This window comes from Grus americana, chromosome 1, assembly GCF_028858705.1.
Source record: "Grus americana isolate bGruAme1 chromosome 1, bGruAme1.mat, whole genome shotgun sequence".
Classification (NCBI taxonomy): Eukaryota; Metazoa; Chordata; class Aves; order Gruiformes; family Gruidae; genus Grus; species Grus americana.
The window spans coordinates 200,628,749-200,653,536 of NC_072852.1; the positions used below are offsets into that span (position 1 = coordinate 200,628,749).

Here is a 24,788-nt window from a genome sequence, read left to right on the forward strand (position 1 = left end):
GTGCAACTCATGACACGTTAACATACATAATGCATACAAACCTCTGCCCTAACCATCCATTTCTCTTTCTGAAGCTATCAGGGGCAGCCTGGTGGGCTTTCTGTGATCGGACACACAGGCATGGCGTTATCCAAGAGCTACCTCCTTGTGGCCTAACGGTCATAGGTGAAAAGTTAAGAGGAAAAGAGGAAAAGTTAACAATTGCATCCAGGAAAACCCAGTGCTTCTGCATGAGGAGGCAGAAGCACTCATACTGCATGCCAGGCTTTAATATTTCATCATTCCTTTACTTACACTTCCCCGATTGCACTGACTTGCAGAAATGAGAGTGCAAGGAGAGGGCAAGTGCCCACATCAATCTCAACCAAGAGGTCACTGATGCACTATCACAGACATGCTGGGCCTAAATAACCTATTGAGGTGCCCACTTAGCGTGGAACCAAATATCATCATTTACTGCTATTTCAGTCACACATGGCAAGAGCAGCTGCCACCAAGTCATGGAAACAGCACAGACACTTCTGCATCCAGGAGGAGAACCAGCCTGGGTTCTCCAGATGAAAAGTAACCTTATAAAAGCTGGATCAATTCCCAATCCAGTTCATCACAGGGATGGAGAAACTCTTCTTCTGGTAGAAGAGAAGTGGTAGATGCGAAAAGCTGCACCTGAGATGGCAGGATCTCTCTTTTTCTGCTTTTTTTGTGATCAACACGGGAGAAAATGCATGTAGAGCCTGTGACAGCTGGAAAGGCTGGAGATAAAAATATCCCTCGCAAAGTGTAGAAAGACAGGACTAGAAAGAACCTCCTGGGCGACCAGGAGTAGTCCCTTGCTGTTGAAGACACCGTATTTAATGAGGGTATACGATAACGTACAAACACAACAGCTGTATCAAACCGCTGTCGGAGCTACGCCTTTTGCTCCCAGCTGGCAGGGCTCCTCCACAACCTCCTCTTCTTACCACCAGTACGATCAGTACGATCAGTACGCTTTCTTCCAGGCGAAATTTATTTATAGCCTATTTATACCCATTTGTTCTGGAGCCAACGCCATCCATTAGCTTAACTAGTGGTTCCTCCTCCTCATTGTTCCTGGCCGTCTGGAGCACAATGGCATCTCCTCAGCCTCGCCTGGGCTGCCCCAGCGGACTCGGAGCCAGCGCCGCCACGGTCACCTCTCACGCCAGGGACCCCCACACCTGCAACTGCACCCACACCCACACCCACCCTGCTGCTTGCTCCTCAGATGGGAACCATCGCTCAGGAGGGCTCTGGAGGGGACCATGTCTTGCTCTGACCTGCCTTCTGCAGGGACGTGGTGGGGGGGGATAATTCTGGGGCAGTGCAACACCCACCGCAGTCCTGGGGCCACGCAACTGCTCCCCGAGGCTGCGACCCCTCAACACCCACCGCAGTCCTGGGGCCACGCAACTGCTCCCCGAGGCTGCGACCCCTCAACACCCCCCGGCCCCCCCCGCGGGTCGCGCCCACCGCTGCCCCCCGCCCCTGCAGCACGCGCAGGCGCAAGGCGAGGGAGCGCGCCCCCTCCTCCGCACGACCGCACTCCCCCCACCCCCCCCGACTCCCGGCGGCTGCGCATGCGCGTCGCCTTCCTCCCCCCCGCCCCTTCCACAGACCGGGCGCGAACCTGTTGGGGGCGTGGTCTGTGAGGGGCGTGTCCCGATGGGGCGTCTCCCGCGAGCGGGGGCGTGGCCGCGGGGGGCGTGGCGCGGCGCGGCGCGCCCTGTCTATGGTGCGGGCGGCAGCGGCTGCGGCGCGGGTGTCCCCGCGGCGGGAGGGCGGCGGCGCGGGGCTGCATGGACGTGATGTCCCCGCAACAGGAGCACCTCGGGCCGGGCCGCTCGTCCTCGGTGAGCGGCGAGAGCAGGGTCTTCGCCGCCGCCGACAGCAAGAAGGTGAGGCCGCCCCCCGGAGACCCCGCGGGAAAGCCCCCTCCCGGCCCTCGCCCCGGTCCCGGAGGCCCCCGCGGGTCAGCGCGTCCCCACCGGGCGATCCGCGGCCGCATCGCCCCGGGTCCTGCGCCGCCGCCGCCAGGGCAGAGGGCTGGGCGGCACACCGCCATCGGGACCGGGACCGGGAGGAACCGTCGGGGGAGCTGGGGGTGTCCGCGGGAAGGGCTGGCTGCACGGGTGCCCCGGGGAGCTGGGGGTGCGGCGGTGCCGGTGGAGCTCAGGGGGCTCTGCCGGGTGGATAACCCCGGGGACCTAAGGGGGGTTCCTGCACGGATGTCCCGAGAGCAAAGGGAGGCTGCAGCCTGGATGTCTGGGTAGGTGAGGAGCGCTGCTGCAGAGGTGTCCTGGGAGCTAGGGAAGGGTTTGCGGGGTGGTGTTCGGTGGAGCCAGGGGGCTTTGCTGCGTGGATTTCCCGGTGAGCTGGGGCGGGGGGGTTGCTGCATGAATGTGCTGGGGAGAACTAAGGGGAGGCTTTGCTCCATGGATATCTGGAGGTTTTTCTGGGTGATATCAGAGAGAGCTGAGGGAACGTTTGTGGAATGATTATCCAGGGGAGCTAAGAGGGATCTGCTGCGTGTGTGTCTGAGGGAAGGGTTTGCTAGAGCTGAGGGGGGTTTGCTGGCTGCTCTCACACGTGCTTTGTACAAGAGAAATATAAGAGCAGCTTCCCCAAGAAGTGCCTTGTGCTCTCTAAGTATATCACAATTGATAGCAGAAGAGTGTCATTCCATCTTCAAAACTGGTTGTAAAATCTGTTTGATGTCTCGAATTGCTTTTCAGCATCTGACATTATCAAGTGCAAAATGCTCACTTCTGCGTACAGACAAGTACTTGTTTCTGCCTTCTACTTTGCTGTAACGAGCGAGCTGTAATAACCACATTCTTCCCACTGTGTAAAACAGGAACTCTTTTTTTCTCCTTGGTTTAGCAAGTGCAGTAGTGTTTTTCTACCCAAAGTAGAGCTGGTACCTTCCTGCCTTACCAATTTTGCCTCACAAGGACATTTAAATGTATGCACTGCCTTGTCTTTAGAGGTGCACAATACTACTGACTGCCAAATAGGCTGGCAGGATTAGAATGACTGGCCAGGTCGCAGCATCCTTTACTAAATCTGTCCACCTGGTGACGTGAATTTAGGATGAACAATAGTAGAGGCTGACCTTGTGTCCAGTCCTGCTGCTGAGTGGTGGTTGGGGCTTTGCTGGCCATGGCACAGTGGTGCGGAGAGGAGTCCTGGTCCCTCTCCTCCTGCCGAAGCAACTCTTCAGGCTGGGGAGCAATGCTCTTCATTTCCATGTGATGTGTCCATGTGTGCTGTGTCCCACCAAGGCATGTAATGCTCCAGCCTGACTGTAGCCCTGGGGACCTCTTCTCATGGCAGCTGCTGCCAGTGGTGAAATGGTTACCTGGAGAGTGTTCGGCCAAGATTTCTACCACACATTGCTGCAGTTAATACCTGATCGGTTTCTGAAGAAGGAGTGTGATACACCTACACAAGGTGGTGGAGTACCTTCTGCTGCCTAGCCGGACAAAGTCTTGGAACAGACAGCCTCTCCAAGTACTGCGATCTAATGGGAGATGGCTAAATGTGCAGCTTTGCTTTTTCTTCTATCATTTCTTTCATTTTTGATGAAGACAGAGTACCACGTACCTTCCAACCTGGCAGAGCGCTGATGCCAGGCACCTGCCTGAAACAAGAAGGGATGCTCAAGTACTGTGAAGATGAACATTTTTTTCTTAGAAGTTCTACTTCATGGCTTAGCATTCTGAGGACAAATATTAATGGTAGCACTCGCGTTTCCTATTCCTGCTCCCAAGAGCCAACAGTCGAAGGAAAGCAGACCTTGTTTTTGCCAGTGCTGACAAGGGAGCAGGGATATTACTTTTTACGGATCTTGGCAGCCCTTTTGGAATTCCTCAGCATGGAGGCACATGCAGCGGGGGTACAGATGGAAATCCTCCTGCAGAGAAGCAGCTTGAGACCCTGGCTGGGCCATGCAGCATATGGCAGCTTCGCACACCGCGCACAGCCAAGACAGACAGCCGCCAACATCCAGCCAACCGCTCAGCTGCTTGTCCACGGTCGTGGTGCTCCCTTGAGACTACTAGCACCCCATCTCTTTGTGCCTGTCTGGGGAAGAAGATTCCTACTTTTATGCAAGTGCAGCACTGGGCTAGTCCTAATTTTGCCTGAAGCTGAATCTCGGTGACACTTCAAATGTTTCTTTTTTACTACTTGGGTCCTATGAACTCTATTTATACCTCTGCTTTGTCTTCCACTCAATGCCAAAGCATCATTTTTTTATAATACAGAAAGTCTTTCTTACTACCAGGGAGATAACATTGCTTGTATTGGTTACATACAGTTAAATGGAAGAAAGTGTTGGCAAGAAATCAGTTTGGATACTGGTGACACAGCATGTCAAGTTGAACAATTTTGTTGCAAATATCTATTTAACATCAACTATTTTACTTTCTGGCACAAATGCCCCGAAATATGGGATGCTAAGTGACCACTGAACTTTTTATTATCGTGACTATACCATTCTCGAATGAAATTTATTTAGCTGAGATTTGCTACATTGTTCTGTGGTTGTCTGAACTCCTACTTCATCTTCCGCTTGGCTGAAGGATCACATGCTTGATCACATCATAGGACCAAGAGACAGAAATTGTCTAGGACTTTTTTCCATGTATTTTGTGTGACCATTTAAACTATTTTCCTGGAAACATTTCCCTTCATTTTCTTGACATGCGAAGTGGTTTGAACTGCTAACCTACCTCGCAGGCACTGGGAGGTTTTCTCTGTTAAATGCTTACAAGGCATTCAAGACACCCTGCTAAAAGGTGACATCGAAGTGCAGTGTTTTAGTTAATGCTTTTGGAAAATTCTGGACCAGATCCCCTCCTTTGCTGGACTTACTGGAGTCACTGGACTATGTGTGGTTGACCTACAGAGGAGTTTTGTACTGACTGTTTAGTTTAGTAACCAATACCAGTAAACTGATGCAACTCTGAAGTGGATTGAAGTAACATGAGTAAGAGTGATTATACTGATAGAGCTTATTTCTACAAATTTATCAAAACAAACTATGCAGCAGAGACATCTTTTATGCTAGTGTAACTGTGTCAGCAGTAGCAGCTGCGGTCATTTAACCATATGTATAAGTTCCTGGTGTTTCACTTCTCTCTTCTTGGAGGGGTTAGATTCCAACCAACCCTGAATATTTTACACGAGACAATATTTGGTAACACAAGGAGCCACTCGTAAGATTTTTTGCTGCCTCCTTGAAGATTTCAAGTGACTACTTATAATGTTTTGGAGGCTCAGCAATTTTTAATATTTACTCATACAATCTGTGCAAAAGATTAACTGTTTTGCACACTAAGCAAAATAGTATTTATGCTTTGAGACTTGAAACATGGTATCCCATCACCATAAAAATGTGTGTGTGTGTTTGTGATTCTGATCACAAATACAGCAACAGTTTACTGGCAGAGAAAGGAGAATTTTAGTGTTTCCCAACAGTGTACTAAATGGATAAAATTCAAGCAAATATTGGAAGAGTAAAGTAGTCATATATGATCTTCATCTCTTTACTTGTCTTACTCTGCAAGGGTGAATCAAGTATGTGTTTGCCATTATAGCTGAGGATACCTTGATCTCATGCCCTTTTAAACATAAAGCTCCTTAAGCACAGATTTCTTCTTCCTGCAAGTCTCTGTCCTGTTTGCTATGATCCTGGCTGCAGATCTGGTGGGTTGCTTCCAAAATCACACCTGGTAGTGCTGGGAATCTCAGCTCTCCAGGAACACTTCTCGCACTGTTTAGTTGGACAATTCCTGTCATCCCGCAGACATATCCTGTAGCAATTTTATCTCTGATGAGGACTGAAAAGGCCCTTATTTTAATGAAGTCATCCACATAGTTGGTTCTTGAAATCACCTTGACAGGCTGTGCCAGTTTACGATGACTTAGAGTTGTGATGTGCCTCCTGATGCTGCTTTAATTACAAACTAGCATTAGCAATCCTTCCTCTGTCTGTCTGTGAGAGAAATTTAAAAATATACATAAACCACTGTGTTCTAGTTCTTGAGTTTCCTAGTCTTGGTGTTGGGGTTTTTTTGCCCCTCATGGTGGCAGTAGGAAAGAGAGGGACTTGGCAGGTCATGTGGGATCTAATACCCAAGAACTGCATATGTCAAATTATTGCCTGTTTACTTAATGCTGTTTGAAGTATCCATGCGGAGTGAGGGGGAATCTCCTCCCTCTGTCATCTGTAAACTGCTCCTGAGAAAGCCTTGCTGTACAGAAACCGGGGCAGAATCGTGTCGATGTGTTAGCCTTCCTGCTTTGTGTCAGGCTTGAGGAAACTTTGGGCTTCATCAAAACCACCACAACCACGGTCGCTGCTCTGAGCACTGTGGGTTGCGGTACAGCAGACAGTAGGACCCATAGGCTGAATATTCGACACTCCTCTTCCTCCACATTTTTAGTAATCTTCCACACCTCCAGCTTTTGATAGATGGGTGAGATCTTTTGAACACAGCCGTATCAGTACTTCCAAAGATTCATACTTTGTGAGGTAGTTGATAGAACATCTTTTGCTCCTAGTTTCTTTCATCTGTTGTTCTTTCTACTCTGAGATGGCCTTTAGTCTCCATCTTTGCTGTGCTCCCTAGCAGCTGCTGTTCCGTAATGATGTGCTTTTGCTTCCACTGTGGTGATAGCTCTTTCCTCTTGTGCCCCTGCAATTGTTTCCTCCTCGTTTATCCATCCAAAAATGGCTTTCTTTTTAGGAAAGTCCTTGTAAGTAAAAGCATTCTGCCAGCATAAACAAAAGCACATAGTTTTGTCACCTGCTCTGCCTTTATAGTAAATGGGCTCTCCGTGGGACCTAGACATCTCTGCTGCCTGAGCCAGCAGTTCAAATGCAGTCGTCTTCTCACCCTGTTTATACGGGCTCAGGAATGTTATAGGTCAGTATAGGGCCATTTCTTGCTTTACCAAAGTATAAGAGATTCTTGTTGTTTCTGGTATTTTTAGACAACCATACACTGTAAGTCTAACAAGTACTGGGTTATAACATCTAGGAAAAAATGATTTATTGCCTCTCCTAAGTAGTGCAGTTGATACAGGGGAAAGACTGATGCCCAGTGGTCATGGAAAATTAACTGCTCGGTGCTGAGGATTGTTTTGATTTTTTGATTGTCGGGCAGTTAGTTGAACTTTGCCTTACAGGTTTTGGTAAAGGTTTGTGTTCTGTGCTTTGGTTCATGCCTGGCTAAACCAGAAATGTGTGCCACAGATAGGTTTTGTTGCTCAGACAAGAAGAACAGAGTTTGCATGAGTGAAATCCCTCATGGTTATTAACTTAGATACTTTAAAAAAAAGGTGTTGTTAAAATCTGACTTCCTTTTATGAGAAAAACAAAGCAGTGAGAGGGAGAGCTTAGCTACTCGAGTGCAATCTGCAGCTCAAGGTATTGGCACATCTGAGTGTTGTCCCTGTCACCCAGTTAAATGACCCAGGCAGATGTCCCAGCCTTGACCCACTTCTGGAGCCAGCCTGTAAATCAGGAGCCTGAAATCCTTTCATCTCTGGGGAGGCTTTTACAAGGGTGTCTGCACATTGCTGAGGAGGCATTTCTGCTGCGTTCACCTGTCAGTCAGGAACTGAATACATTTTCCCCCTATTTCATATGTGAATCTCTTAACTAGACATCAGGTAATACCATTTTCTCATCCTAAGCTCAGACCACTCTCTGAGAAGACAGTTGTTCCCAATGTTACTGAACTCACAAATTTGTCTGTTCCCTATCCTGTTCCCTTTGCTGTCAGATAGCAAGGAGAGGACTGAGCTGATTAACTCAATTTTTTTGGTCACCTTAGTTTTCTTTTACAGTCAGTGGAGGAAAACAGGATTTCTAGGACAAGATGAATTGTGTGCTAAATGTGTCCTTTTCTCTCTTTGACTATAAAAGGAGCACAGAGAGAATAGCTCAGGTGTGCAAGCCTGAGGTTGGTGAGAGGAATCCTCCGGCACGTCTCTGACCATCGTATCGGTCAGGCACCGTAACCTGGCAGCGTGGGCAGGATACTACTTTGCAGTAGCTGCGGTGGGGTATCTGCTTCTTGCACAGATTTTCACTTCTCTAAATACTTGTAAAATATTATAAACACTGTCTATCTGTTACTTAAGTTATTTGCGACCACAAAATAAATAGTAAGTACCACAAATTTTTTCACTCATTCTTTATTTAATTTGTGTTCTCCCATTCTCTTTCTAAGCTTGATATAGTTAGGTGATACACACGAAGTACAAGAGAGTGCTTTGTCTTCGGTTCCCACTTTTTTGAGGACATCATGCAGATGCTGCTGTGTGTTACCTTTTTAACAGAATGGGGATTAATATTGTAACTTGGCAATATATTAATTTGCATAAATTCCATATAATATTAGTATCCACTTGAACTGTGAGGCAAAATTAGTTGAATATTGGCAGTCAGGAATAGACTTTTCCTCAGCCAATGACTTGTGAGATACTTGTGAAAGTTTTGCGGTAATCTTGTAATCTATAGGGGTTCTGATTCCTGAGGAGAGACAGCGTATTTTCAGTGATGGTTTGCAAGGTTACTGTCCTCAGCACGGTGGGCTGATCTGCTCATAAACCACCTACCATCACAGTTTACAAAATAGTGTTTCAGAGTGTAGGTCTGATCATTATCTGGTGTAAATTCATTCTTTTGAAATCTATAGCCCTACGTCTGTTTATACCAGATGAGAAACTAGCCAAATACTAAAGCGTACCACCAGTCCAACAACAGAAAAAGCAGAACTTTTTGTTTCTGTTAAAAAAGCATTCAAGACAACCACCACCAGAAATGCAGAAGGTATGAAGTTAAACCTGAATCGGAGGGGAGGGGCATTGGGAACTCAGGCTTTTGAACGTGAGGAAGGCAAAAATAACTCCACTTGGTCCTGACTGATACAAGATTATCATCTTTGCATCTGGCACACTGTAAACATTCATTACGGATACTGATTTTATGATACGTTTCACAGGGGTGTGACTCAGCCAGCAAGTATGAGGATTTCTCTCTGTGTTGACCTTTCTAATATTTACATGAAAAAATGGGAGGTTATGATGCGGGGCACATGTTGAGAAACACTTCTCTCTGTCCCACGCTTAGATAATTGGTCATTGCATCTCCTTTTGCTCCCAAACATCTGCTCTCACTACAGCTGTCCAGGATGTATCTCCTCTTCTTCGCATTGCCAGGGCGACATCTTTGCACATGTAAAGCTTAGCCAAAAAGTAATTTGTTCTCTTCTTTCTCAAAGTAAATCAATTCCAGTTATCATGATGGTCACTTATTTTCTTTTCCCAAACTCTGTACATAGCAAAATAAAAACAAAAAACCCCTTTCTGTTTGTAGTCAATGTCTCTGTGTAATGTTTTTATTTGCATACAGCTGACCTGACTCATTTCACTTTTGCTGTGAAAAATTTCCTTTTCCAAATCTCATCAGTGATCTTTTTATGTTTTAAGGCTCTTTTTTGTAAGCTTTGCTTAATAGCTTAGGTCTGTATTAAGAGGCTGTCTGGAGAGGCTGTGGAATCTCATCCTCAGAGATTACACAGACCTGGACCAGGGGTGGCCCCGGAGCAGCCTGCTCGAACGGGTCCTGCTCTCAGCAGGTCCAGAGACCTCCTGGGACCTCCTCCAAGCTGAATTATTCTGTTACTCTCTGCCAGTCGTTTGAGCTCTTATTAAACTTGCTGTAGTCCTAATCTTTACCTTGGTCCTCAGATATTTAAGGCAAAACTGGAATCTCACTGCTACAGGCACTATTCATGCTAAACCAAGCATGAGAAAAAATTGCCGTAATTGAGAGAGATTTTAATATGCTGCATTTTTTCAGTGGCTCCCTTTTCAGACCTGAGAAGCCAAAGGATTTAAGATCTCTTTGAAAATATAACCAAACCTCCACTGCATTTGCAGGAGCTGAGATGCTCTAGTTTTAACCACCCCCTGAAAGCCACCTGCCCAATAATCAGAGTTGCAGTAAATTTCCAGTTGAGAGTTGCTGCTTTATATAAACTCCTACAAAAAATGCTGGTTGGGGGAAATCTGTGGCTTGTCTTCTGTAGGGCTGCATTATTACACAGATCTCTTTTTGCCTTCATATTTGCAGATACGCTACTTTTTGAGGTGCTAACAGCTTCTTAGATTTCCTAGCAGTAAGACAAACTGATTTCATTCACTAGAAAAATTTAGCAAAGTGTTTTCTTTCTTTTTTGCTCAAAACTAGCAAAAATGGGCATCTAGGTTGTTAGTAATCTATTACCCAGTTATTTTCTGATCCGACAGAAGACAGCTAAACGTCCCCAGGCTTAATTTATCAGTCTTGAGATGGTTGATTTTTGATGAAAGAAAGAGGGAGGAGGGGATAATTTTTAAAGGTGAATTGAAATTACACAGTTGAATTTATAACAATTGCACAATAGCTGTAACTGAGTATCTGACAAAACAAACAAGCATGCTCTACATAAACAAAGGGGGAACCAAAAAAAATGACACAATGACAAATGCACTGCAATGAGTCAAAGAAATGCGCTTGTCAAAAGCAAGTAAAGCATGTAGTACTGTAGATTTTCGTTCCTCCGAGGGGAGCATGCTGTGCACCTGCCCAAACAAAACGTGTGCCACATCCAGCACTTACGCTTGCAGAAGAATCAGTTGTTCCCTAACATATCCATTCCTGGTAGTCAGTGGTTATTTTTAGTACAAAGGAAGAAAGCCTTGCTTTGCGATTAGCTGAGAACAGAGACTTCATGACTGTCAAAGGTTCACCTGTTGGTGTGTTCTCAGCGGTTACCAGGCTGGTGTAAGGGACTGCTCTAGCATTGGCTGCTGTCCTCTCGGGGTCTCGGGAGGAGCTCAACCCAGGTCCTTTTGTTCACCAGTTTATTCTGAAAAAATATTTGAGCTAAATAAGGTAACAACCACCCTTCTGGTGGAGGGTCAGTGAGAGGAGAGGTCACGCACCCTGGCAGCAGGCTGCACAACCGGTTCTAGAGAGCAGCTCCGAAGTTAGGGCTAGGACTCCGTAGTCCTGCTTCTGGCTGCAGGAGGGAGAGGATACAGCGGTGAATGCATTTGTGTTCAGGGAAATGGGTGGTTTTGAAAATGTGGGTGCTTTTGAAAATTTCTACCTCTGGGGAAAACAGTGTTGTTTATTTGCTTAGTACTTTTATTGAAGTATTCCACTGAATGGGAATCCATGCTCCCTTGATAGCTACTGACATTGTCATCTCTTCCCTGTGCTTTGTCTTTATTTTTCCTGCTGCATTCTCCGTCTTTGAGTGTCTCCTTTTTCCCATTCCCTTCCGAGTTCTGTGCTAAGAACTCCCTGCCTCTCACTTTCCTATTTTAACCCATACATAATCAGGAATGAAAAAAATGTCATTATTGTCTGCTGAGAGACAAGACATAATGCTCCAGCTAGATTAGCAGGGAAGGAAAATGCCCTCATCTCTAAAGATTTGGAAAAAAAATGTAGCCCGATGCGGCATGTAAGGTTAGGTGGGTAGAATCCAAACCTTAATTTATGGTAAATGTCAGACCTGACAGAGAAATGTATGAAGCATTTGAAGTTTGAACCATCATCTAGATATTTGATAAATTTAAAGTACAATAGATTATTAAGGGACAAAAAGCAGTTGAGGACAAGCTCTAGGTGTTTACTGCATGTGTGCAGTGCACCTCAGGTATCTGTGTATAGACACAAATTATCAGCTTTTCTCTATCACTGGCTTTCTGGTCGTGCTCCCGTTTTTCTCAATATGTGATATTTTACAACCATTATCCTCTTCCACGGTGGCTGATGGCAGTAACTCAGCCTTTTTCCCATGGTCTGAAATTGGAATCTGGCTGCGACAAGTCTGTATGCATGCAGTTATTGTTCCGAATCTCACCTATGATTTCATTTTGTTTCTCTTTCCAATCAGAAAATGAAGAGTTTGGCCCAAAGACGCCAGTCTGCACCATCTTTGATCTTTGTCAAAGCACTTAACAGATCTAGATCGGTCTCAAGGTGAGTCAGTGAGTTTTGCTAGCTGTGCTGTTTGGCAGTTTCTCAGCCCAAAACTTGAAATGTTTTTTGAGTTATTGTCCACACCAGGTTGTCAAACACAATTCAGGCTGCTCAGTAGCTGCACAACTATAAAGCCTGCTGAAAGAGGTGATAGACCCAGCCCAGACTCCGGCTGATCTCCTAGAGGGGATTTCCCCTGTGCTGCCACACTAAGCTGTTTACGCCCAATTGGGCAAGCAGAGCTGCTCCACAGTTTCCGACTGGGCATGCAACATTTGGGCTGCTCAGTTCTAATTAATTTGTGGCTGGCTACGATTGCCTGCTGGGGAGATGGCATGGGCAGAAGATGAATGTTTCCTACTTTTTGCCTTCTACACTTACACAGTGCCAGGCATAACTCAGGAGCGCTTATTGTGGGATTGTACAATTTAATTTAAGCTAAGTTTCTGTCATGGACTGCTGCATGCTACGGTCTCTCCAGGGCTCTGGAAGCACCTGCGGGTTTAAAACAAAGCTGTGGGCCAGGATCTGGTGGTCACAGCCGTCTCCTGCCCAGCATCAGCACTTGTGGATCTGAGTATGTGTGTGCATGTGGGTGTGAAGCATTCAGCGTTTTTTGTCTTCATCTTCTGCCAGGATCAGTCGTTCCTCCTCCCTCCCTACCCCAACATAAAGCTACCATAGAAATGGGAGTTTCTATGGAGCTAGTCCCCTGTCCACCCCCAGCCCTGACCTGCCATTTGAACTGCTCTGCATACATAACTTTTGTCTTCCTGCACTACAGTTCATTAGACTTTAAACTTGCAAAACATAAGTGTTTATCGAGAAGTGAACCATCTGGTAGGCTGTTAATGCTTCCAGCTGTGTAGAGCTCTTTACGAAGAAACATTATTGAGGGAAATTAAAGAACGGCTTTGTAAGGAATATTTTTTCCTACTCTGTGGTGTGTTAAGTAATCAGTATGTGAGCTTTGGAAAGTTTTTTGTGTTTGATCTAACTAATACCTGGTTTCATATTTGTCATCATGCAGAATTCCACAGTATTTAGAAACCTGTGAAAGTATTCTGTGAAAACATCAGAGCTGCAAAATAGGAAAGGAAAATGAGTTGAAACTACTTGCAGGTCTTTTTGCTGGCTATGACATGAAAGAGGAAACTTAGAAATGAATTCCTACAGGCGTTTGCACCTTTTTGTGTAGTCTAGTGGCCTAAGCCTAGGACTGAGAGCCAGCAACATGTGTTCTGGTTCTGTCTGTAAAATTTCTTCTGTGGCCTCTCTCTGACATTGTTTCCAGGTCTTTAAAATAAGATGAATGGGTATTTTCTAATACCTTCGTGAGAATGCTGAAATTGTTTAGATTGTCTGTACTGCCATATTTATTCTTCATTTACTATTATTTCTTCATTGTATTTGTAGTGATGTTCATACTCGCGATACCACCTTTTGGGCATAGATGACACGTTCGTAACTGAGGTTGTAAAATTAGAGATGGACTATTGCTGTGGGGAGTAGCAATAACTGGAGAGTACAGGGGACAACAGATGGGATCTCTCAGCCCTTGGACTTTAGGGTTTCCTGCAGTTTACACACCTATGTCTCCATAATGTCTTCCCTTCAAGCTCTGTTAAGACTTGCTCCTCGATATTAAGAGAATGAACTATATTCGATGTTTATATTTCACTCTTCTGTCATTCGCCTGCTGGGGTGCAGACATGAAGATTTTTCCTCAATTCTACTTGTTTTGTTTGTTTGTTTATTGCCTGCTCCGTAAGGATCAGAAATCGGGCATAGGTGGAGAGCCACTGAGTGGGATACACACTCAGTATGTACATTTTCACCTGAGAATTTTACACTTTCTTAAGTGTAAGTATGTCTTGCTTGTATAGCCCAGATCAGAATTATTTCCGGATTTAGTGTGTGGAAGGATTTTTTTGTAAGGCTAGTTAGCAGAAACTTTGTGATAGAGAGGACTGCAGAGGGGAAAACATTGCCTTGTTCTGCCATAAGGGCAATGCTGTGCCTACCCGATGGACCCTGCCACTTTCTCAGCTGATGGATGCTGCCTCAGTCATGTCTGTCCTCTGCCTGTGGCGTGTGACAATTTAGCTGCTCCTGTTGTTTTGAACTGAAGTCTGTGGCCTTAGAGAGATGTATCGGGTGAAGTCTGAGTTCCCCGGAGCCAGAGCAGGTGATTTCGTAGCTTCGAAGTCTGTCGGTTAGAGGGTAACACTTTGGATGGTGTTTATTATTGTTCACAGGAGCAGTAATTCTCACCTGTGCCTGACTTCCTTGTTCGGCTGTGCAAAACACATTCCTCTTCATCACCAAACTGATGGATGAGTTTGAACTTTCCACTCAGTTTGTTGTGTAAACGCTTAACTCTTGTGAAGTGTTTTCTCTTAAGGTGAGCTGAAGAGCAACAAAACAACTTCTCATGTTTTCTAATCTCCTCCAAATGTTTTATCTCAGACCTGTCTCAGTTCTTAGTTCCCCTTCTTGTAGACAGAGCCAGCCTGCAAAATCCATTATTCTCCTCTGGCAGTGAACCTTAATGCTGGGACTCCGTAACACTTACTTCTTAATGGATGATTAATGATTTGTAGATAATAAAGCTCCTATCTGAAGTTAGCAAACATCTGTGAGGGATTTATATGAATCCTCTCACCTCAGCAGCTGGCTCACCTCAATATTTGTTGAAATTAATGAACAAGTGCAAAGTTTAAAAGGGCAGGAAATACTTAGAAGCACAAGTCAGTTTGTATTTTTATACCACTTTATATGTCAGGTGTCCTTGGTTTATATACAGGGCACTTTCATAAAATGTGGTGGCACCCATTTTGGACAGACTTACTTTGGGGGCATTTAAAAGTTTATTGATGGTATTTATTCAAAGAAACCATTGTGACATTTGGAGATGGCTATTTAGCATTTAGAGGATTAAGGTTTTTTAATGGTAGTGTTGTTGTAGCTGCAATGGCATGAGGATGTAAGTGAGGCGAGATGATCTAGCTGGAAAAGGCAGATGCTTGTTTTTACCGTTGTCCTCTTCTTCAGTCCTGAAAGAGAAGCAAATCTGAAAGTCTTGTGTGCTTAAAAACTTGTCTTCTTTTTCCCCACCTATATAATTTCGTTATTTCATTACCTATAGATTCCTTACAAATCTTGCCTTGCCATGTCAGTCATATCAAAAGAGTCACAAGATACTTGGCCTACAGAAGAATTCTAGGATGGACGTACAGCATGGTGTTGTACGGATGTGCAACCACGCTGTAATCTGTGCCTCGCTCGACTGTCACTGCAGGCAGCAGAGGAACACAGTAAATAGTACAGGTATTATAGAGGAATTTGGGCCCTTAGTTCCAAGAGATGAAAATATGCAGACTATTCTTTGCCTCCTGGTTTTGCTTCTCTTCCTTTTTTCTGTACAGTTTCTCTTTCCTCACAAAATAGTGATGAACAGGCATGTAAGGACTGTTTCACATCCTCAGGTGTCCTTTTTGGAAGCAATTTGAGCAAAGTTATTTGAAAAATACATTGGAAAAGTAAGCTTTTGATGTTTTTCTTGGCTGATACTCAGATGCAGGAAAAATAAGTTTGATTGTTAACTCCATTAATGTGTATGAAATCAGCAAAGGATTCGGGTTAGTTATATTCAGCCCTGGACCTGTTCCACAGTTGTAATTTTCCTCTTACTTGGTGTCCTTTAATGAAAACTGCACCACTTACTTACTTAATGATATACTTCAGTGCAACACAAATTGTGAGCTTGAAACAGAAGTGTCTGAGACATGGATTTATGCATCAGGTCTTGTCGTCTCAAAATAACTGATATAGAGTAATAAAGACTTGTTTCAAGTCAAATTTTCAGCCTTTGTTCTGCTGTCCCACAAAAGAATTTTCACATGTGACAAAGCCCAAACTACCAAGTTTCTGCTGTGCGTTGGCGGACTTCTGCTTGCATCTCGGCTACTTCACAGGGACAGCCAAATTCTGTGTTGCAGTAGCTGGCAGCTTCTCCTTTCCTAATGCATGCCTCACCAGGTCTTTGAAAGTGATATTTTTATATGCTGAAACTTTTTCATATAATTTCAGAATTTCTGACTTTTCAGACCATTTATAGATATGTCTCTCTACACACTAAAGGTGTTAAAATATCAGTAATGCAACTACTCTTTATTACAGCGTGAAGCATGCTTATGATGTTATTTTGGTGTAAGCTAGAAGCAGAGGTTATTTTTTAAAAAAACTAAGCATCATTTTTAAAAGGTTTTATGAACAAATCTTCTAAGAACCTGAAAAGGAAGTACCTAAAAAGTCACCCCCACCTGATTTTATTATTTGGATTTTATGGCCAAAGAAGTTAAAGGTAAAAACTGAGGATTTCAGAAATTTCCAAGGTGTTTATTCCCCTTCTGTATGTGGAAGCAAGTGCGGTGCCATTCACGAAGAAGCTGCTCTTCTTTCTCCCAATGCACAGTAAGCGATTCTGGCACGTTATCTTCCAGGGCTCCCGTGCCAAATGCTAAATATCCCAGATAACGAAGATCATATGTGTAATCTAGTAATGCATTCCACTTGGCGCTAGTCAAATACAGAGTGTTCCCAAAGTCTTGGACATTGTGTTTTCAGGGTTTTAGTCAGAAGATGTGTGGATGATCCAAGCTATGCGACTAGATGAAGACAAAAATAGAGTCTTTTAATAAATGTAAATTGCCAGAAGGCCTTAACTGTCTCTTTTTCACAGGGAAGATGAGTATTTATTTGGTGTTTCATGAAAATCCAATTGCAGGGAGGAAGGGAGTAAAAGTTCATCGCAAGTAACTAACTTGTTAAGTAGGTATTTCGATTGTAATAATTTTGCTCATTCTTCACTTGTTTCCATGGTAACGAATAATTTCGCCTAGCAAAACAATCTCTGCGAGGCGTGTTTGGTTGGCGAGGCTCAGCACCTCGGTATGGTATGGAGGCATGGAGACAGAGCTCCTGCCACCCTGTCCGCCCCACAGCCACATCATTTACCGGCTGTCGCAGGATGATGCCCTAAGCAGCCGCTGTCCCCTCGGCCATCATGGTGGAGGCGGGTGTTGCTCTCACACAGCACCCAGGCACCATGACAGCGTTCGTTGGGGTGCAGAGTGGGGATGGCACCCACCCTGCTGAGGGCACCCTTCTGCCGGGGCGCCCCTCCCCATCAGTCACCACAGCAAAACCTGTCAGACGGAGGAGCAGGACCCTTGGCTGTGGCCACCATGGTTTGGCCGATCAATGGTGTCGTTGCTGGCGGCACATGGGGCATGGTGCCTGGTGGCTAAACTTGAGAGGCTTTGCGAGACAAAAGCCACCATATTGCACGTGTACACATTTCTGTGTGTGCCTGTGCGTGTTACATGTATGATCAGTGTGGGGTTTTGCCTCCGAAGCTGTTGCACACCACCAGCGGTTGGTGGTGTGAGGAGAGATGGGCCTAAACCCGGGGTGGGAGGGAGGTGGCATGGCCAGGTACTGTCCCAGCCTCCATTTCAAATGCAGGCATCAGAGTTGGGGGGGTTGTCCCTTGAAGGCTGCAAAATGGAGGTGAGGTGAGGGGATAAAGGGGTCACAAGTCACTTGAAAACTGGTGCTGTGGGCAGCGAGGGAAGATTTACAGTGTCTGAGGCAGAAGTGTCTGTCGGGCAAGCCCAGTCCCTGCCTGGGGATTGTTCCCTGGTGTATCCCTCACCCCACGGCTTGTGAGAGGCTGACTGAGGTGGCGGGGGCCAGGGTAGCTAACACTGGGCATGCACGTACACAACTGAAACAGCATCTCTAAAGCCTCTCCCTGCACCCTCAGCCACCCAAATGGCGTGGGATGAGGGCTCTTAAATGCCTTCATTCACCCTTAGGAAGAGGGATGCTGTGGAAGGGAGCCCTTGCAGGCAGTCGTTCTGAAGCCGCAGGGCTCGTGGTTTTTTTGGGAAGCTCAGGGGCTGTCACTGTTGTCAGAGCAGTGAAAATCAAAGTGGCAGCACCCCACGGGCAGCCCTGTGTTTTCCACTCCTCCTTTTACAGTCCTTTCTCTGAGAGACTCCAGCACACTCAAGAATATATATATAAGAGCCATTTTAGAAAAGAAAGGAAGAAAAAGGGCAAACTTCCCACCAAACAGTGTTTCCCAGTGTGAGGGATTAAGTACATGCAGTGCTCATTTGATCTTGACTTGTGATATTTCGTAGCTTTTTCCATAAAGCTCCAGCTCCAGGAGTCATGGGGATATAAAAATTACAGTTTCATTAGAAATCAAGTTTCTAGTCATGAAGATGGAGGGAAACCTCTGTTCCTAAAGACTCAGACAACAAAACAAACAAAAAGTTCTTTGCCTCTGCATTTAATTCTTAGATTTAATTCAGCCTCGACACTTCTGATCGGGATTTTTTCTGAGATTTTCCATTTCATGAAAAGTTTTGATGTTTTAACATTTTATGCTTCATCTGAATGGGCAGAAACCTCTCTATGAGTATTTCCCCAGATTTCTCCCCTCAGCATGTTGTGTTTCCTGATGTAAGGTAAGGAAACATGAATTTGTAGAAAAATAGTGGGTTTGTTTTTTTTTTTTTAAACCCACTATTTTGTATCAAATCACTCCTCCGTTTTAATGGAATTGCACATAATTAAAAAAAAACTTGTGATGATATTGTACAAGTTGTCATTTTTATAGTATTTTTAATTCATGCTTGATTTAAGCTAATTGTGACACTGGAGTATTGTTTCCTTAAACCATGTGCTTGAACGCAGAAGTTATTTTTACGTAGTAATAGCTGGGGATAAAATTTTATTAACTGTTAACAAGGAACAAAGTGAACTTTCTGAGGCCTCAAATGGCCTTTTAACTCAAAGATTGGCATTCCTGTCCCCCCGCTGTGTTTTTTCTGTTTTGTTTTGTGTGTGAGCATGTGTGTGTATGTGTGCATATGTTTGTTTTTGATAAAACCCATCGGTTCTTCATTTATGACATACAAACTGGCTTATAGCGATGTTTGTACATCTGGAGATCGAAATGAGCTGCGGCTCTCAGAGATATGCTGCCTTTTTTATTAAAGGACTAGAGGTAACAAGAAGGAAGGCTTGGAAGCAGAGTTTTGGAGGGATTGGAGTTGAAATGAGAGATTAATTTTACAGTAAATGACTAATAGTTTAACACTAGCGCTTTAAGCTGATTCCCCTTTGGATAGGGTTGTGACAGTTTTAAGACAAGACAGCGAGGGGCACTGCTCATCGGGATGAGCACAGGGCTTTGCTTGTCCAGATGTCTCGCTGTCCATACGTGCTTTTGGCTGCAGCCCATTTTGGGGGCTTTTTGGATTAGGCCTTGAGGTCTGGCAAAATGCAGCTGTTGTCCAGCCATTGTGTATCACTGAGTTTAAACAATAATATCTCTGCCAAATGACAGTCTGGCCAAGCAGTTTGGGCAGCAGCATACCTGAGGAACTCACAGACCAACTCAGTCAGACTGCTTTCCGATCATCTGTCTTGTGCAAACAAGCAGAAAGCCTCTAATGATGTGCAGGTTGATGTGCAGCCTCTGGTGCTCTTGCCTCTGACAAGGGCCGGCGTTAAATACACATTGAACTCTCCTCCAGCATCACTTCTCCTGGTCCGGTTCCTTCCTCATGGTGCACAAAACTGCTGGCGAGGAGTTTTTAATCACACCACAGGAGTAACAGGCTGTCTTTAGATTTCTTCTGTGCGCATGTCTTAAGTGTTTGAGTAGCAGGGGCCAGATCCAGTAAAGGATAATAAGCCTCAAGGGCAAGACATGGGAACAATTTAGGTACCTGGGTCTAAAATTGTGACTTAAAAAACACCTCCGTGGCTGCTGACCTCCCAAGTGCCTCTGTTCTTTAGGCACTCTCCTACTGAACAAAGAGCTCCCTAAACACCTGGAGTTGTGCTTTTGCACATCCCAGTACAGCATGGCTGTTGGCAGCACTGGGCAGGTCTGTGTCAAAGAACTAAACACTGCTTTGTGAGAGGCTCCTGAGAAGCTCCATCCACTAGTCCACAGACCCTATTTCACCTGCCCGGGCAAGAGCAAGGCCCTCACAAAAGCAGTTGCAAATGTTGTTGTCTTTTAAACCTCTGGCCGAGTCCACTTTTCCGGAGTGTTTTTTAATAATTGTTTAGGGCAGTGGTTTCCGAACATGCAATATCAGGGCTGAAGTAGGAAGAAGTCTGGCTCATTGGGTATTTTGGCAGGGAGAGACCACGGTCTATGTTGCAACCAAGGTTTGTGCCATCTAGCGAGCTTAGTGTAAGCTATGCTGGGTATTTCTAACCTTCTTCTTAGGCAGATCCCCACAGACCACCACTGCTCTTTGTGAAACTGCTGGCCTGGAGGTCGGTGTGCTTTCCATGGATCACTCAGGTTCAGCTCTCTGCCTCCTTGGGCAATTCATGTTCCACTTCCCAGAAGAGTGATGTAACTTCTAAAGCAGAGGGTGTTTGGAATGAGTGGAGACTTTCCTTCTCCCTCTTGCAGTTGAAGGTGGGCCACTATGCAGAAGGACATGCAATGTTCCTGGGACCAAAAACCTTATGTTCACAGGAGCAAGCTTGGCTCCGTAGGGGAATGGTAAAAGCATTTCCTTGGGAGGGGAAAGGCCTACATATGTTCCCAGGATTATTTTTTCATATCACTGGCACATCCATGTCCAGCCTGTCCTGTCCCCTAGCTGAAAGCGGTTGTAAGTATTGAGATGAGTGTGCTGGTCTGGATCCACATGCACTCTATAGGGAGCCTGTGCACTGAACACTGACTGCATTCAGTGGGAGTAGGTATCTAAGTACATCTAGCTGCATCCCAGGTCGTCATGGCAGGATTATTTCAGAAAATGCAGAAAAGAATGTTAAAGACCTTCACCTGAATGAATAAGCAGATCCGAGGTGTTTTCATCCACCCTCCTTCCCTCTCTTCCCTCTGCATTTTGTTCTGGTAGTGAAACTGTATCAAATATTTTGCCAGGCATCTCATTTGTAAGAGCTCCTTTGGAAGCACGTTTGTTGGCTGAGTTTCTCTGACTAAGCAATTTCAGTCACACTCGTTCCCCTCAGTTTTGCTATGCAAGAGCAGGACAGGCTTCCCACTGGGTGGCATGTCATGTGTGACATCCATTTCTACGATTTCAGATGTGGCCAAACTCTTCTGGTATATCAAAGGCTCAAATAAACATGGGGAAAAAAGTCATCATGTGAAAGGCTCTTGTGGTTCCCCCTCCATCAGGCAGCCTTTCTTTGCAGGTAACTGGGCTGTGCCCACTTCTCCCTTTTGTAAAGTAATTATTATCAGGTGCAAGGATGTGGGGAATCCTCTAACAGCTTTTCTCTACAGCTCAGATCAATGGTGGAACAGAAACCTCTGACTAACCTGCCTGAGTAGCTACGCGAAAAACTCATTGCATGTGTCGGCAGTTATAGGAGAGCAAACAGGTGTGTGTGGCTCTAACTAATTTGTCTGATGGCTGTTCATAAGGAATCTGGGTCATTACACTTGCAATAGCTGGCAGCGGCAGGCATATCAAGTAATCTCTTCACTGTAATAGGATAATTCCTGTGCTGTAGTACTAGTATCAAAATATGATTTAAAGCCCTTGAGGCAAACCAAAGTCAGATTTGTTCCTGTTACAACTGGGACAGGTGCAGTGAAGTGACAATCCCGTCTTCCATGCGGCACAGATATCGGTTGTTCCTCTCACGGAAGTGGTCCTTAAAAACTTAAGCCAATATGAGGGCTGGGCAGATCCTCCCTTCATGTCTTCCATGGAGCCTTGTGGAGTTCACCCCATGGTGTCCCACAGCTGTGGGTATACAGGCAAAGCCGGGCAGCAGCGGCTTCAATGAGAGTTGCAGCTTGTGGGAGAGGATAAAGCATGATGCAAGGGCTTATCTTTTAAAGGCAATACTTGCAGCTTTGTCACTTTGTATGTGATTATTCTGTTTATAATCAGCAAGTTTTCTCCTGAAAAAGGGCAGTCAGAGAACAGCAGCTGGTGGATTCCAGGTTTGCTTTACCTGGCCACATATTTGAAGCCTTACACTGTTTTGAATGCATTTGTTTTTCTTAGAACTTGTTGCCTAACTCCAGACTCTACCCAGGTGGCATGAGCCGAAGAGGGGAAGAGCCTAGCTGAATTACTTCTTGAAGAATGGGAAAATCAGAAGCTGAAGGTGAATGACTGCTGAGCAATGAGACTTTGAGAGATCGTGAGCAGCCCCCTGGTATTACTCAATAATTGATGAGGTGACTGGCAGGCAATAAACCTAGGCGGTCACCCAGAAAATGCTGTTTCCCTGTTAAAAGGATATGGTTACACAAGTGCCTTATTCTTGCCCATCTCCAGCCTGTGTAACATGTAGCTGCAGACAATAGGGTAGGTAGATACAGGCTTACTAACAGCCATATGTGATGGTCCAGAGGCAATTTCTAAAGATGCCCACACCAATCTTTTCACCTCATGTGCACCTCAGCTTGAAATGACTTGTTTCTGTAGAGGTCTACAGCATGTCCTGGCTATTTTTGGTAACCCAGAATTCCTGCGTGAACTCTTGTAATAGTTTGCAAGAAGATCTTTGAAACCTCCTTTTGAAGGAAGGGTTAGTTTCTTCCATGAGGTGAATCAAAATCAACAGAGTTGAGCTTGGTTTTTAAATGTCACAGTTGTGATTAAGTGGGATTAAATGTCCTACTGCTGGGACATTGCTGCTTCCCCAAAAAAATTAAGGTAGGACAGAAACCCTATCCCTTCAGGCCACTAAAATAATACTGGATCCTCCTGGGGGACTTGGGTGAAACTGAGATCCCAGAGTCCTCCCCTGTATGCCTCCTTGCAATGAGTAGGAAGGAGCCAGGGTGGAAGTGGCCTCCAGAATTCTTGTAGGCCATGAGAACCTCCAAGAAGCCAAGACAACCATGGTGCAGAACTGCAGTGCTGGGCTGTTAAGTTCTGGCCTTTTCTTTACCCTCTGTTCATCCTGGTTTTTTTCTTTTTTTTTTTTTTCCTTTTTTTTCTCTTTTTTCCCCTCCAAAGGTCACTTTTTTCCTGACTTTTTTTCATCTGAACAACAAAATCTTTGTCTGCGTAGACAACGCCTGGAATGGCATTTCCCTGGTGCAACTGGAATGGGAGAGTAACTCAAGGTGGTGCTGCTATGTCGCTCAGTAGAAATGAGTGGGAATTGCAGTGGGGAACAGAGGATCGATTCTTCCAAAGGCCAAAAAAGGTTTTATTGACTTCTACATGTGAATATGCCCTCCCCCAAACTTCTCCCCTGCTCAGGGGGACTTGGACCAAAACCCCTTGGACTTGTTGAGGACTGGAGGACACCCACATTGCAAGAGTTTTTCAATAGGATTTAAATAACTCACACTAAATTCTTTTCTGGTGAAAATAGGCAAAATCTGACCGAAATGTGTGGTGCTAATTTATACCAATAGGGAATTTTGCTCTTGTGCTAAATTTTCAGAGTAAACACCTGGCAGCTGTTTGTTAAAGTAAAACAAAAAACCTTGGAAGCAAACCAAACCACAAGCGCATTTCCTGTCTCCAGCCACCACGCCGTAGTACATATTTGCTCTGCAGAGAATATTGCCCTTTTGGCTATGTAGAAATTACTTAAGTGCAGCTTGTTTTCAGTTAAGTTGCCAAGCTTCCATCCTGAAATGTGTGAAGATTTTTTTTTTAATGATGCATTTTACCCTACAGCTATGTGATATTTTACTGCAAGTTTTAATCATTTACTGATTTTTTGGAAGACTGCAGAAAAATAATAGTTACATGCCTCAACACCTTGAACATTTAGTGTACATTGTGTTGATTCATCATAATAATTTTTATTACCTTTAATAAGATTTTGTAATCATGCAAAGATGATTTCTGATACTTACAAAACAACCTTTAGAATCTTTGAATAATTTAAGTTGGAACATTTTCTCAATGTATTGTGAATTAAAATGTGTACACTGAGTTTTAGAAGCAAGGAAGTGGTACCTAATTTCCTAAATATGAGATAGCCCTGATTTCTGCCCTCAAATGTAAATTTATCTATTTATCTGAGCAAAATTTGCTGCTAAGCTCTATTAATAATTATCTTCCTTCTGTGCTTGCCCTGCCTGTGCTGGAGAGGAGGGTGTGATGCCTTTTGATCCAAAGGCTTTGTGAACTTGTTGGGACTTGCTGCTTTATCTTGGGTGCAGTGTTTTCTGCTGCAGGTTGCTGAGGTCCAGCCACTTGCACGGGTAGAGCGAGGATAGCCCTGTGCTGGAGGCCAGGAACTGGGGCCGACACGTGCCTGTGGCAGAGGGCTTTCTTTGAGGTCCACAAGTGCAGTCCATAAAGGAAAATGCAGGGTTGTGAGAGGTGACTGCCTCAGATTTATTTCAATACATGACTCGTAAAAAAGAAGTTGCAACCAGTGAAGCACGCTTACCAAGTAGGAGCAGGCATTATAATACTTAGAAAGTAATTAATGCTCTTTGAAAAACTGAGCAGATCTCACTTGTTTCATTGTACACAAGCTACTGTATGTGATGGTGATGGCGTAGGGGACTTGAACAGAGTGCTGCAGAAAATAGACTTGCTATTTCTGGAATGCTGCGCTGTTTTCACAAAGTGCTGCTAGAACTGTATGAGATTTACCATGGATAACAACAAGCAAACATGCCCAGCATCCTCAGAAAGAAGCT

The 24,788-nt window shown here is 44.9% G+C and overlaps 1 protein-coding gene across 3 annotated transcripts in view; it reads left to right on the top strand.

The window, feature by feature from the left end:
• Nucleotides 1–1,712: 1,712 nt before the first annotated feature.
• ARHGAP20 (Rho GTPase activating protein 20) overlaps nt 1,713–24,788 on the top strand; it is a 61,904-nt gene continuing 38,828 nt past the window's right edge. For 2 of the 3 annotated variants that reach the window (XM_054812869.1, XM_054812870.1), the window contains exons 1-2: nt 1,713–1,916; nt 11,988–12,073. In XM_054812869.1, the coding sequence (XP_054668844.1) occupies nt 1,818–1,916; nt 11,988–12,073 (185 nt within the window). In that variant the 5' untranslated portion in view covers nt 1,713–1,817. Of the gene's footprint in view, nt 1,917–11,987; nt 12,074–22,201; nt 22,274–24,788 lie in introns of all 3 variants that reach the window. The other variant, XM_054812871.1, reaches the window with a different exon arrangement.